The 15,640-nt window shown below is 41.4% G+C and overlaps 1 protein-coding gene across 2 annotated transcripts in view; it reads left to right on the top strand.

Moving 5' to 3' along the window:
* The window catches only part of Ror1 (receptor tyrosine kinase like orphan receptor 1), a 378,032-nt gene that overhangs the window by 211,749 nt on the left and 150,643 nt on the right, over window positions 1-15,640 (top strand). For both annotated transcript variants that reach the window (XM_047518297.1, XM_047518315.1), the window contains exon 2: window positions 5,251-5,322. In XM_047518297.1, coding sequence (XP_047374253.1) covers window positions 5,251-5,322 — 72 coding nt within the window. The remainder of the gene's footprint in view (window positions 1-5,250; window positions 5,323-15,640) is intronic.

Here is a 15,640-nt window from a genome sequence, read left to right as displayed (position 1 = left end):
TTTTTTATTTGTTCTAATTTGTTGTACATGACAGTAGAATGCATTTATACATTTTGATTTTTGTAGTTCTCACTATTATCTGTGCATCTCCTTCAAATTTTCAGATACTTTGAATTTTATTCAAGAAATTAATGCTTTTGTCACATGTTCGATCGTTGTACTAATTATAAAATAATCACATCTTAACAAAACAAAAAGCAAGGAATGACTTTAGAGGTGGCATGGTTGGGTAATTGAGCAGGGGATTCAGGTTGAAGGATTGGACCATCCTCTTTGTGACTGTTTCAATCATTTCATTTAGAGACTATACCAGAAATTCAAATTAGAGGGTACTGAGGATTATGATGTCATTGTGGACATTGAACATAGTGTTTTCCATTCCTGCCTATCCCACACAGGTATGGAAGACTCTGATTCTCCTCTCTCCTCAGTAAGTCCATTGAGGTCCCAGAGTAGAGAGGACCCCTCCTCAGGGCCCTACCTGTGGGGTACTTGTGAGGATAGGGCTGCTGCAATGCCTGGGCCCCTTGACCCTCTTCACTGTGGGGAGTGGAGTCTTCTCCCCTCTGAGGTGGGCAGACTATTACTCAGATAGGCGCCAGGGTTAAGGTGATTTACCAGGCGTAGTCTTCCCACTGAGGCTGCAGGGAGAGGAAGGAACCAAATTTAGAGCCTTCACCCGGTGACATCTGAAATATCACTGTCCACCAAAGATCTCCAGGTCTTCACCATCACTGCCTCTTGTCCTCTCAAGGAGCCCAAGCAGAGCAGGAAAGTGTGTCCCTTTTGTGTGTCTAATCCCTGCTGCTTGGAAATTCCTTGAGTGTATCAGAACTCGGCTCCAAGGACATCTGTCCTGGCTTAGGGTTGCAGGCAGGAATCCTTCTCCAGTGAGCTCAGTGAGAAGGTGGCTTGTCTTCATTTCCAAGTCCTTTGTAAGTACTGGCTCTGTCATAGAACTGTGATTTGGGCAAAGCCACGTGACTATGGTGGGCTTCACTTTCTTCAACTGTCAAAGAGGACCTCGCATAACTTGACTTGAATAAATTTTTTATATATCTTTATTCTTATTAGTTATACATGATAGTAGAATGTATTTTGACATATACATATATGGAGTGTAACTTCTCATTCTTCTGGTTGTACATGATGTAGAATTACATTGGTACCTTTGAATAAATATTATATATAAAAGTAGACTATTTTTTTCCTGTTGAAAGAAGATCCAGAACTTTGTTTTTTTCTCCTTTATACCCTCAAACCCTCTACTGTGCCCCTATAATGATGTCTCTACAAAAGTCTATGGATGCCAAAAGTGTAGTTTGCCAAGATAAGTCCCAGTCTCAGGATCCACACAGGTTTAAGATCCTAGGACTCATGGACTCCAGTCATGAATGGTGCTGGTGTAGTCATTTGTTTCTATTGCACCTGGCCTTTGTGACCACTGGGATGACCACTCATCTTGTGAGTATGCTGTGCCTCTGTAGCCTCAGGCATCTCCAGATCAGGGATACAGGATGTGGCATGGCTGGGTATATCTTGGAAGAGCTTCCATATCCTGTGGACATTGGGCCTCTACCTGCCAAATGCTGAGATGAACCAGTAATCCTTTTGGAGAGCACAGACTTTCATCATTGAGGGGAGGATTCAAGGCTTATATTTTTTTTCCTTTCTTTCAAATAACACTCCCCCTGTTCAGGCTTAAATACCAAAACCTTATGGTTTGCAGAATCACTGCCAAAAAGTCAATCATCAGAGAAACTGCAAAGATAATAACTCCTATTGATCAAATCAGAAGAATAGCTTTTGAGGTTTGCTCTCCTATGGAGGTTGAGAAAGATAAGGGCTGAAGTTTTCTAAAACATACTTGATTTGCTTAAATTGGATAAAACCACATATAAACACTTAAGTTCCTAGAGAACTGGTGACCAATTCAGGAAAACCTCACAAAATGAAAAGATTGGCTTGGATTAGTGAAGCATGTGAAATACAGTCTTTTAAGGAGCATGGCAAATGCATTATTTCAAACACAGTGACATAGCAGTTAACCGAGTATGTCCATGTGGAGGATGGTTCCTGTCTGACTCACTAGACAGAAGTCCCTACTCAAGGCTGGGCACTGTATAGGATCCTTTTGGTCCATTAGGGATTTCAATCTTGATTGCTGTCCTGTGAGGTGGCTTTGATTATCCCCATTTTATAAATGAGAAAGTAGAAGTCAAAGATGTCAAATAACTGGCTCACAATCACACAATTCATAAGTGGAATAAATTGCTATTTAAATGTAGGTGTATTTCCAGTGAATATTCTATGCTCTCCTAAATGGCACATATTAACTTACTATTACTTAGTAATCGCAAAAGGCTAGAGAGACTACTAGTCTGATAGTAAATATTCTTTGAAATGGCTCATCTTTTTGCCAGAGTGAGAATGGTAGAGGAGCTCCATCCATCACTGGGCATCCTACAGAGTCAAGACCGATGACCATGAAATTGACATAGTTCAAATTGAGGTATGCTCCGTTTTTCTCACCTGAACTTCAGCCTTTCAGGAAAAAACAAACAAAAACAAAAACAAAAAAACTTTAAACATTTTGTAAGTGAGAATTACTGATATTAAAATTTATGTTTTTACATAAAATAACCAGTCTTTCTTTTAAGAATGTGGTTTCAGGAAATAATACTTTCTGGTTATAATATTTGTATTTTAAAATATTTTATACTTTTGTTATCATTTTATCTGAGAAACCAAACATATGGTTATCTAAAGCAATCAATCTTGAGGCTGAGAACAAAATTCCTCAGAATCAGCACAATCCATTAATGAGCTTGCAAATTGGGATTATCTTTGCTGTTGCCCAAGAACTGAGTGGTAATTAGTATCCAGGGACAGGTGGAGAACCATTTCACTGTTAGCATTTCCAAGAATCCATTCATTTGTCATCGATCCCAAATTACATTCAATCAGCAATTCAAACTCAGGTGGGAAAAACCAAGTGACATATAGCTAAATTTCTATGAAGTTAATACTGTAAAATGAAACCTACAGTTCTGGCATTTTAGCTGTGAACAGCCGTAAGACGAAGTTATGAAAATATTGAATGTAAATGCTGTGAGGGTCTGCCTGAATCCCACCATGTCCCCACCCCGTGCCTCCTTGCCTGAAATGCTCCCCCTTCTGCCATGCTTCTGTTTGCGACCTCCACTCCCTGAAGTCCGGGTATCTGAGTGTTCCCTGAGCCTTTTTGGAAGACAAATCACAGTCATCCATGATGCTACAGTCAAGGACTGACAGGATTGAAGGAGCCATAGCTGGCAGCAGCAGGATGGGAGTCGGGGTGGAGTTGCAGTTGAGTCACACATGGGGGCCCCAAAAGGTAGATCTTTGGCTCTTCCTGGTAACAGCCCTTGCATGAGATCCCCATCCAAGGACAGGGGCTGACCTGAGCACGGCCTGCCACTGTGGTTTTGCGTTAAAACTTTTTATCTACTTGAGTCTGTTTTTCTTTTTGGTTTCATGCTTCGAAATTTTATGGGCTATAAGATCCTGCCAGGTTGTTCATCTGCCTGGAGGTCCCCCTCAACCACTCTGCTGTTCCTGGCTCAGGATGAAGGACAGGAGCCACCGTGGGTAGGGAGGTTCTGTGTCATTTGTCCACTTTCTGTCCCAACTGTTTCTAGACAAGGAAATAGGAAGCTAAGGTAGTCTGCTCAAACCAAACAACCCTTTTGTCTGTGCTGCATGTGGCAGATAGACACACTGAAAGTGGGTCTTTGCAAGGTCTCAGTGGGTAAACATTTTGTCCCTGGCAACATTCAGTCAGTGACAAGGGTGTGTGCCTTCTATGACTTTTTGGCAGAAGGTCACCATCAGTAAATAAGGAACTGTAGAGGGTGTACTTTTCTCTAAAAAAGTGAAGCCAAAGGTAAGGTCACAGAAAATGTCTGGTTTCATAGACTCAAGTACTAGCTAGCTGTGTGGGCAGTACAATCAGACAGACCTGGATTTGAATTCCAGTTCTTCTACTTACTAAATTTCAACTTGTGTTCCAACCCAGACCCATTTTTAGTGGCTACCTAACATGCACTGTGTTGAAAAGACTCTACAGCAGATGCTAGACTCAACAGGTAAAAAGAGCCGAAAGAGTTGGGCAGGGTGGCGCATGCCTGTAATCCCGGTAGCTTGGGAGGCTGAGACAGGAGGATTGGAAGTTCAAAGCCAGACTCAGCAACTTAGTGAGGCCCTGAGCAACTTAGTGAAACCCTATCTCAAAATTTTAAAAAATGGGCTGGGATGTGTCTCAGTGGTTAAGCACCCTTGGTTCAGTTCCTGTTACTAAAAAAAGGCATAGAAAAAAAAGGAGGTTCATAAGAGATTTACAATGTCTGCTCTGGATTGATGGGGCGGCTCGAATGCAGGGGAGTATTGACACCATGTGTGCCATACTTCTGATGTCCTTGGACCCTCTAAAACCCAATCAAGCACTAATGTTCTGTAATATGGTGAGTGAGTGAGTGTGTGTTTGTGAGTGCGCAGACACAACCTTAGGGAGGATAGTGTAGTCCCTATTAAAATATATTAGTACCACACTGGTTTAAATTTTCAAAAACAACAACAGAAGCATCATTTGTATATCTGCAATCTACTATTGAAAAGTCTAAATTGTCCTAGTATATTATACCTTTAGAGAGTTGATTTGCATGTTTGTTTTAATTGATAGTGGTTTTGAAAATCACCTTTTAAATTTAGTTACCACAAATGATTCTCTCTGTTCAAATGCTCAGTTCTCCTTTGTCTTGACTTAAAGTGCTAAGGCACGGAAATGAATTTCTCTATTCATAGAACAGTTACTAATTCCCAAATGTGACCAATGGAGTCAGTTTCGAGGACAATGTTGTTCATATTTTCCATGGGACAACTAGATTAGTCTAAAACTGGTCTTCTAACAGCTAAAGGAAGAGTTCACGTTTGATACTGCATGGCCTCTTCTGTCCGTTTGTTAACGTAATATTTTTAATTTAATTTTCAAACCAGAGTTTTAAAGCAACAATCACTACATCTGGCCTATCGATTGTTCATTTGGATGGCCTCTGAGATGCAGCCTCGGGAGCAGCTACCCAGTTGAGTCAGCAAGGGACTGCTCCCTCCAGAGGCAGGCCCTCTGTAAATGTGTAATGCTTCCAACAGCCCATAAGTCACTGTATTTAATACTGTCCTTCTCTTTCTCCCCTCCCTTGTTTCTCTTTTCAGAAACAGAGTTTTCAGTCACTGCTGAGTTAGTGCCTACCTCACCATGGAACATTTCGAGTGAATTCGACAAAGGTACTGGGCTGGGGTGGGTCGGGGACCCAGAGAAGGCCAGAAGGGAGGTGTGAAACTCCAATTTTAATCCTGGCATGGCTTTCTTTGCAATCTGCTGCTTTTCAGGTCACTAGTAGAAGGTAGTGGCCAAAATAAATTCCCAGATTACTTTGTGATCATTTAACATTTAATTACTTGGAATTCTATTATTTCTGGAGAGTTTTTTTTTCCTCTCTTTCCTTTCCCTTCTTCATCTAAAATGTTCCACATGGTAAAAATGCTTCAAGATGTGAAATAGGCTTGTTTCTGACCTTCCTGACACTACATCTAGTGGATCTTATTTAAGGGATTTGATTCAGCCTGAGCCAGGATTGATCAGAGCTATGTGCTGGGTGACCTTTTACAATGAGCATTTGATGTGTTTTTAGGGTTCAGGACAGAGTATTCGGAATGTTTGTAATTGCCTGTGCATACAGATGGAAGCTTCCTATGTGCATGTGGGGAACAGGTTCCTGCTATGAAGTTCTTGCTTAGCATTAATTAAGCCTGGCCATATGCTAAGCATTGGCTACTCTATAAAGACCCCACGTCCTGCAGTGGTAAATCAGGATGCATTCAAAGCCCCCACAGTCTGGCTCAACCTGACTTTCCAGCCATATTTCCTCTCAGTCCCCCTTATGCCCCTTTGTGTATCTTTAGCCAAATTTCTATTTCTTCCTGTGTATACTACTCTTTCTTTCTGATTGCCCTCCCTTCTTTGCTAATACCCATCCTCTAACTTTTGCAAGCCAACAAATTAGTTTTCCTTTAAGACTGAGTGTAAATTCTCTATTATTCACAGGCTTATCTAGTCCCTCAGCAGCAAGAAGCCTTTCCCTCTCTGGAATTCCTATAGTCCTTCTATCTGTTTTTCTCCTGGCATTTTCTATATTATATAATGGTAATTTAGTTACCTGTCTATCTGTCCCATAAGCCTAGGAGTTCCTTGTAGGTAGGATTTTTATCTTGCTTTTCTTTTGGCTTACTGTCTTGCTTTCTTCCTTTTCTTCATCTCAAAATCTCCCAGACTCTTATTCATAGGAAATCTTCAATAAAGGTGTGTGAAATGATGAGTCATGCCTTCTCTAAAGCAGCGCTACCTCCATATTTATGTGTACAAATACATTCAACAAGCTTACTGAGTTTCTGCTGTAGTTCAGGTACCATTCTAAGTTCTGGGATTATAAAAGAAAAAGGAGCTCAAAAGTCCTTGTCAAAGTGACCTTTTGTGATCAGCTCTCTATGGTCTGCTAACATATGCACTTGGAATTCTATTTCCTCTCTGACCAGTGATTACTTTATGAAACAATAGTAGGCGCAATTTATTGCCAACTGTGCTTTATTAGCCATTTTAGGATGGCAGGATGGATAGAAATGTCTCTTTACCTTAAGCCAAAGAAAGAGTTTTCATGATTTTTAATTTGATCTGAATATTATTTTGCTAATGAAGGATTAAAACAGGGATTGTGAGGTGTTACTCTCCATCTTAGGCACCAAGTACAATCAATCTCCAGAGAAGAGAAAAGAAAGGGCATTAAACATTAGCTTAGTGCCTGTTCTGTGCCAGACATCATGCTAGGTACTTTCAGTATGTGAACTTATTCTACAAGCTCCTGTAGAGCCAATAGAAAAATTGTATCACTGTATGTTATTGATTATACTCCAGATGTATGGATACAGATGGGCATTGTTATGTGCTAAGAAAGGCAGCAAAGCCACAGGTCAAGAACTCTGCTAACCAGACCTGGAATTTCTACCAAACCAGCACTGTAATCCAGAACGTGTGGCCTTCAAAAAGGAAGCAGTGCAATAGTGATGGATCTGCTGTTCAGAGGGCAAATGAAGGCAGGCCCCATACTCCTTTGCTCAACACAACTTTCCAGAGAGCTTGGGTAGCTTCCTGGGGATTCTTGGTGTCATCTTATTTTAGAAGAGAATTACAATATGGTCTTTAATTCTCACAATCAGAGAGAAAGTTGCTTAATTTACCTATTGATTCATTGCTTAAATCCCTATTGATTCCTATTCCAGCCTGAGTCCTGTTTGAAGAATGAGAATCTAATAGATTAGAAAAAGGTTCCTGTCCTCCATGACCTCGGAAGTCATTGAAAGGACTGAGACTGAGATCTAAATGCATAATCCAAGTCTTCTAGTCACTTTGACCGATTGTGCTTTGAGCAGAGAGATGCTGCTAGAAATAAACAACATCCATTGTCAGACTGGTATACAAAAGAGAACTCACCAGCTTCTAGAAATGAAAAGCAAGCTCAATGTTAGAGCAGCTATCAGTGAGGAGGAATAAGCAAAAATTCATATGAAAGTACAGGCAGTATTTTCCTTTGTAAGGGCTGGAGTATCTGCATCCCATGGGGATTAGAGTTGAGGCCCCAGGAAATAAACCTCTTTATTAGCCTGTGAATGAGGAATAACTGACTTGACTTTGAAATAACGTGAATTCTGGCAAAAATGTGATATAACATCCATCCCTCATCCTGGGCCACTGAAACTGCCCATGAGAAATCAAAGCCCCATCCTTCCCAACACATAGGTATGGGGTTGGAATTCTTCTCATGCTACACCAGCCACAAACCAAGAAGATAACATAAAAACTTGGTCTACAGTTGGTTAAACTATGAGAACTTGACAGTCACAAACCTAAAACCAGCTCACAAAAATGTCTCAACTTTCCAGCATGTGGGGGTCTCCCACCAAAAACAAAATTTAAAAAAACGAGAAACTCCTGCTGATGTTAAGTTTACTTTCAAAAATTATAGGGCATGTGAGAGATGAGGGGAAGTCACCATTAGCAACAGTCAGTAGACAAAACATGGAAATGTCCAAACATAGACACTAAAGACAATAGACCAATTTCAAAGAGTATATATTTTTAAATGTCTCATTCGTGAAAGAGGAAATAGAAACCACAGGGCAAATACAGGATAATAGGACAGAATAGTAGATTCAAAAGGACAAAAATTTGAGAATTGAAAAATAAGAGTCATGGAAATTAAAACGTCATGTGTTAAACAGTGAGTGAACTTAGCTAAAGAGAAAAATAGTAAATTGGAAGATAGATTTGAGATAATATAAGAGTTTAGAGAACAGACTCAACCCAAGGCAGCTGACTAGGTTTGAATCCTGTCTCTAACATTTGCTTGCTATGTTACTTTTGGCAAATTTTTCAACTGTCTGTGCTTTGTTCTTCTCAACTGCAATATGGAGTAATAAAAGTACCTGCCTCACGGAGCTGTGAAAATTCATCTGGTTAGCAAATCCGATAAGCTAATTGGAGAATAAGAAGTGACAGCTACTTTCGGTAAATATGGTTTAACTTTGGGCATTATATAAAATCACGGGTTTTTAGGCAGTTTGGCAAAACAGGCATATTCTAGGGCTGGGATAGAGACTTCAGGTCTTGTTCAATCATCCTGAGTTTGCAACTGGCCTTGCACACGTGAGTACTCACCCACACAAGTGACCCACTTCCTAGCTTGGCAAATAAGGTTCTCCTTGATCTCATTTCATCCTTCATCCATGTGGTTTATACTCTGTTTCAACAACCTGTGTCTAAATTCCCTGAACATACATTCTCATTCCAGGCTCTGTGCCTTTGTTCCTGCAGCCCTCTCTGTCTGGACTGTCCATAAACCTGTTCTTCACTTCTGTGGCTCCTTCTTTACTTAAGGGTCACTGTAGGTATTTCTTAGCACCTCCCCTTGGCCTCCACAGTCCCCCTTTCGGACATACTACCGACCAAAACCAGTAGCATACCTGCCTCTGTGGACGTCCTTGAGTGAGAAACAGAAAATTAACAAATTCTTTCATTGATCCATTGTGCCTGAAAATATTACCCCACATCTGTCTTAATCAGAATCCTTTCCACGCTGTATTGAAATTATCTACTTTATGCTTGCCTGTTCAGAGTCTTATCTATTGCTGTGTTCTTAACACCTAACACAATGTCTGACATGCAGTACCAATCATTTGGATCCCAGTGTCAACTGATTCATAGCTGCCATGTGTCACTCCTGCTGGGTGCGAGGTACTTGCTAAGCATGTTCATGAATCATTTGAATTATACCACCCTGTGCCGTAGAACAGATAAACAACTAAGGCTTATAGGGGTAAGTGGACTTGGCTGAGGGCCATGGGTAGTGAGCACCTAGATTCCCATCATGGCCTTCAGGCCAATCCAGGGGTCCATGTCTAACACAGCAGCTAAGTGCACTGTCTCCCTTGCATTCACATGGAGAAGTAGTCAAATAAAATCCATCGCGTGATATAGTTTAATTCCTTCCTCTTCATCCAGCTGCTGTTTCCACCCTGGCTCCCCATCCTCTCTCGGGTCCTAGGTTTCTGTTCAGTCAGTGATATTCAACAGTTACCTGTTTATCCTTTCCAACTGGAAATGAAATTCAAAAGAGACAAGGCTGCTTGAGGAAAGAGTCCTTGAAAGCTACTATTGATGGGTCATGGGGATAATTTCTAAATAAATGCTTCGGAAGCAAGTACCTCCTGAAATAAATCCATCTCCTGGGCTCACCTCAGTTTCACCATGGGGTGCTGCAGTGGGTGCCATAGGGGCCTCTTTCCCTTCCTCCATGTTCAGTCATGAGAAATCTCAGAGGTTCTCTGTAGAAAGCCAAATGTTTCTTTTGGAGAAAGGACTGAAAATTGCATCCCTAGGTAGCAGAAAGGGAGGGAGCCGATCGTTTAAAAAAAAAAAAAATACCAAGACCTGCTTCCAATTGCAAATAGCTCTCTGTGCTGACAGACTACATTTGGGGTATTTTTGTCCTTTTTTAAAAAAACAGTGAATTGTCTTCCTTCATCAGTTAGAACTTTATGTATAGTAGGGAAGTTTACAGCAGGGCTCTTTTGAGCAAGACCCTAGACTTGCCATGACTCCAAGCTTCCTTTTGCTTACCTGTGGAGCAGGGAAATTTCTATCTGTTAAGCGTGTGTGTGGGCCACTCGTCTGTGTGTGATGAGATAGTTAACCTGCACGGCCACCAAAGGCAGATGTGTTCTTAACCCAGCCCCTTACCTGTGTCTTCCCTTGGAGTGTCATGTTGAAGGCCATGACCAAGTTCTCTAGGTCAGGAGTAGTTGCTTCCTCTCGTCCCCACCCTGTTACTTAACTTGTCCTTGACACACAAATGGTCTATTTCAATGGTATTGACTAACCTTCACCTTTACTCTGGAGCTTGACTCTCAGCTCATCCAAATGGGGTAACTGAGTCATCTCATTGTGCTCCCAATTGTATATATTTGGGACAATGCAGTAGGTGATGGTGGCAAGGTGGGATGACTGTTATTTGCCAAGTTGACAATCTTCCTGGAGCTGTGATCTCTGACAGCTTATCAAGCTTGTGTTCTATCTTCAAAACTGGTAGCTGGATGGAAGGATTCCTTATGGAATTCCTGGGTACATGCAGCATTTAAGTCTCCCAAGTTCAGCAGGTTTCACCTCAAGCATTATCTTCCTAATATTGATAGCATCATTTTCTTTAAAGGATGTCACTTTGCAGTTGTCAGCACCAAAAGCACTTGGAGCCTTCATAACCTCCTACAGAAAATGAGATGATACTGACTTTGTAGGAGCTCCATCACAGTAGCCAGAGGTGCATACTACTGGTTCTCTAGCCCCCACACTCCTTCATGTTCCTATGAGGAAGGCTGTGTGATCTGGGGAAGAGCACTTGACAAGGAACCTACGTTGTAGATCCAGCTCAAGTCCACCATGGGTCAGCGACCTAGCAGGTAAGCCCCAAGCCTCAGTGTTTTCACCATAAAAAGGACAGCATCTATCAGTCCTTGATCTGTTGCCTTCCTTGTTCTGAGGCTCCAATGTTACATGGTCCAGTGCAGTAGCCACCAGTCATCTGTGGTTGTTGAGTTCTCAAAATGTGACTACTTCAAAATGAGATGTGGTAAGTGTATAACACACCCTGGATTTCAAACCTTTAATTAAAAAAAAAAAAAGCTTTAAATATCAATAATTTTAATGTTAATTATTATATTTTGAAATGATAATATTTTCACATTAATTTAAGGAAAATACATTATTAAAATTAACTTACCTGATCCTTTTTAATGTAGCTACAGGAGAATTTTAGATGACATGCATGTCTTGCCTTGTGGCTCTGGTTGTATTTCTATTGGATAACACTTTGCTCATAGACAATAGCTAGGACCTTAGGTGAATCTCCTAACCTGTGTTTCCTCCCTACAACACAAGATACTCATATTAATCCTAGCTTTAAAATTCTAGGGACAACTGTTTGTAAAAATAAATTTTTCTATAAACTCCACCATGAGCAAAGGAAGCTCAGAGTCATGGCGAGTCTAGGGCCCATGCTCAAAAAGGCCTGGCTGTAAACTTTCCTGCTATATATAAAACCCTATCCAATGAAGGAAACCAATTCTTCATCAGAAAGAAAAAGGACAAAAATACCCCACTTCTAACTTGTCAGTCCAGGGAACTATTTACAGGTGGAAACTGGCCTCTGTATCTATAATACTTTAAAATATTTATGTGTAAGGGATTATCATTATCTGATCAATAACCATCAGAGAAAGGCCATATCTGATGTTATCTCCCTTTTGTGGAGAAGAAAATTGTGGGTGAGAGCCAGAATGATCATAATTTGATGCTGGTTTACATAAAGAACAGCAATGGAACCACAGAACCAGTTGGGAAATCCCAGCTTTGGGGTCCCAATGGGATGTGTGCACACAGGACCCTAATGACCCAGTCATCCCTCTATATCTTGACCTTCACCTTACACTATCTCCTTTGCACCAGTCCCCCATCTTCTTTTAGCTTCTTCCAGAAATCCACGTTCATTCCTGACCGAAGACAGTCGCACACGCTCTTCCTTCTACCCAGAGTTCTTTCCCTTGCTTTTCACCTCCTGTAGGTCATAGTGTCATCGTCATTTCCTCAGAGATGTTCCTCACCAAAGTTACTCTGCTGTTAGTTTCCTTTTCCTTTATAGACTTTAAAAAAAAATGTGGTCTAGGTCTGGAAGTGGTATGAGAGGAGTCTTTTGATAGGAAGGCAGGGACCGGTGTCAATGACTATATTCAGGGAGCTTCCTGCCAGCTCTGCTGTGTTTGCTTTATCATTTACTGTCAGTGAGCTCTTGGTCCCTTTGCCTGGAACCTAATGTGGAAGCATATGGCATATGGCATGGAAATCAGTCCCCCTTCAATCTGGCAGCTCTCTTGTTGATACTCTTACTGACAAGTCTAGGAGAAGGTAACTTCGAGATGAGGGCTATGGAATTCTGTCATAAAATAGCAGGAAAATGACACTTAGCTCCATCTAGACTCTTCAAAGCCCACTCACCAGGAAGGGCTACCACTGGGCACCATCACTACAGCAGACAGCCTACCTCCACGCTCTCCAGCCCCTGCCCCCTCCTGCATTCCTCACCTCCCCTATCTGCTGCTGTCAGTGGGGTGATCAATTTAGAGGAATGAGGCCCACAGGGTGCTTAGCAAATGACCACCATGACTGAATGAGGCCTCACTCCGTCCTCTCAGCAGCCCCTACCCCACTCCAGACAGGAGTTATTAAGCAAGTTTAGAAATATTTGTGCTCCTGTTTTTACTATTTAAAAATATTTATCCACCACCCATCATGGGTCTCAGATTCCTTACTTCCTTGGTACCATTTTTAGTAATTGCCGGTTAACCCAAGACCCATTTTTTGACTTATAAGTAATATGGAAACAGCAGAGATAGAGCTTCTTGACTTTTCCAGGTTGTCATTTTCCTTACCTGCAGATGTTTTTGTTTGGATTTAAAACTGCCTCCTCCTGAGGGAACCTCCTAGACCACCTACTTCACAAGTGGCTTCGGAGGTTAACCTTAAAGTTTCCAGAAACCCATGGACTGGGGTCTTGCTTACAGGAATCACAGAAGGCCTAGCAAGTCCTGGTCCTATGGCTTTGGTCAAGCCTTGCCAAAAGACTTGGAGGGATGTTCAGACCTCAAGGCCTCTTCAAGAGGGAGGGAGAGACATGGTACAAAGTGCACGACCCACTGGCTCTTGCCTCAGCTCCCACCGCTCCTGCACTTCCACCCTAGCCAGCTGTGCTCTAGAACCAAACAGCTCGGTATCCATCCTTTTTCAAGCCTGGGTGCAAACTTTGTTGTTTACTATTGAGAACACCATTCCTGACTTCAGTTATCCTTAAAGACCCAGCTCACACTCACCACCGCCAAAAATTTCCTGATCCTGCCTTCTGCTGTAAGTGTTCAACCTGTTCCCCATCATGCAACTATGTGGTACCTGTTTTCACTTGTGTTTTTCCTCTCCCTCTCTCTCTACTTCTTCTTTCCTCATAGAAGACATGCTTATTGAGCATCTTCATTTCAAGCAAAGCCTCCTGGATCACCCATTCTAGCCCTGGAGCAAAGCTAGTGTGGAGAGGGCTTTTATTTATTTATTTATTTATTTTTTTTTTTTTCATTTGAATTTTTTTTTTTATTGTAAACAAATGGGATACATGTTGTTTCTCTGTCTGTACATGGCGTAAAGGCATACCATTTGTGTAATCATGAATTTACATAGGGTAATGTTGTTTGATTCATTCTGCCATTTTTTCCCTTCCCCCCCTCCCCTCCCACCCTTCCCCTCCATCTATACAGTCCTTCCTTCCTCCATTCCTGCCCCCCTCCCTAAACCAACTCCAACCCCAACACTAACCCTTCCCACCCCCCATTATGTGTCATCATCCACTTATTAGCGATATCATTCTTCCTTTGGTTTTTTGAGATTGGCTTATCTCACTTAGCATGATATTCTCCAGTTTCATCCATTTGTCTGCAAATGCCATAATTTTATCATTCTTTATGGCTGAGTAATATTCCATTGTATATATATACCACATTTTCTTTATCCATTCATCAATTGAAGGACATCTAGGTTGGTTCCACAATCTGGCTATTGTGAATTGAGCAGCTATGAACATTGATGTGGCTGTATCTCTGTAATATGCTGATTTTAAGTCCTTTGGGTATAGGCCAAGGAGTGGGATAGCTGGGTCAAATGGTGTTTCCATTCCAAGTTTTCTAAGGAATCTCCACACTGCTTTCCAGAGTGGCTGCACTAATTTGCAGCCCCACCAGCAATGTAAGAGTGTACCTTTCTCCCCACATCCTCGCCAACACCTGTTCTTGCTTGTATTCTTGATAATTGCCATTCTAATTGGGGTGAGATGGAATCTTAGGGTGGTTTTGATTTGCATTTCTCTTATTACTAGAGATGTTGAACATTTTTCCATATGTTTGTTGATTGCTTGTATATCTTCTTCTGTGAAGTGTCTATTCATTTCCTTAGCCCATTTGTCAGTTGGATTATTTACATTCTTGGTGTAGAGTTTTTTGAGTTCTTTATAGATTCTGGAGATTAGCACTCTATCTGAGGTATGATTGGCAAAGATTTTCTCCAACTCTGTAGGCTCTTTCTTTGCATTGCTGATAGTTTCCTTTGCTGAGAGAAAGCTTTTTAGTTTGAATCTATCCCAGTTATTAATTCTTGCTTTTATTTCTTGTGCTATGGGAGTCCTGTTGAGGAAGTCTGGTCCTAAGCCAACATGTTGAAGCTCTGGACCTACTTTTTCTTCTATAAGATGCAAGGTCTCTGGTCTGATTCCGAGATCCAGAATAGCTAAAGCAATCCTTGGCAGAAAGAGTGAAGCAGGGGGTATCGCAATACCAGATCTTCAACTCTACTACAAAGCAATAGTAACAAAAATGGCATGGTATTGGTACCAAAATAGAAAGGTGGATCAATGGTACAGAATAGAGGACACGGACACAAACCCAAATAAATACAATTTTCTCATAGTAGACAAAGGGGCCAAAAATATGCAATGGTGAAAAGATAGCCTCTTCAACAAATGGTGCTGGGAGAATTGGAAATCCATATGCAACAGAATGAAACTAAACCCATATCTCTCACCATGCACGAAACTAAACTCAAAGTGGAGAGGGCTTTTAGAGGGCTCAGAACATCTTGCCATGAACGTCCTAAGATCCTGAGTTATATATTATTTGTGCCTTCCTGTTGCCTAGCACAGTTGTTTGAATAAATAAAGGAGCTGAAAAGTATTGCTATAGTTGTCCTTAAACTTTGATAGGTATTAGGATCACCTGTTGAGGCCTTCCCTGAAGCAGGTAAGACCCTAAGCCCCTCCATTTTGACCGCCTTTCCAGGTGATTAAGATAGCCCTCCAAAGTTTGAGGAACACTGATAGAGCAGTAGTTCTTAACCTCAAATGTGACT

This window comes from Sciurus carolinensis, chromosome 1 (assembly GCF_902686445.1).
Source record: "Sciurus carolinensis chromosome 1, mSciCar1.2, whole genome shotgun sequence".
Taxonomy (NCBI): Eukaryota; Metazoa; Chordata; class Mammalia; order Rodentia; family Sciuridae; genus Sciurus; species Sciurus carolinensis.
This window is presented reverse-complemented; position numbering and strand designations above follow the sequence as displayed.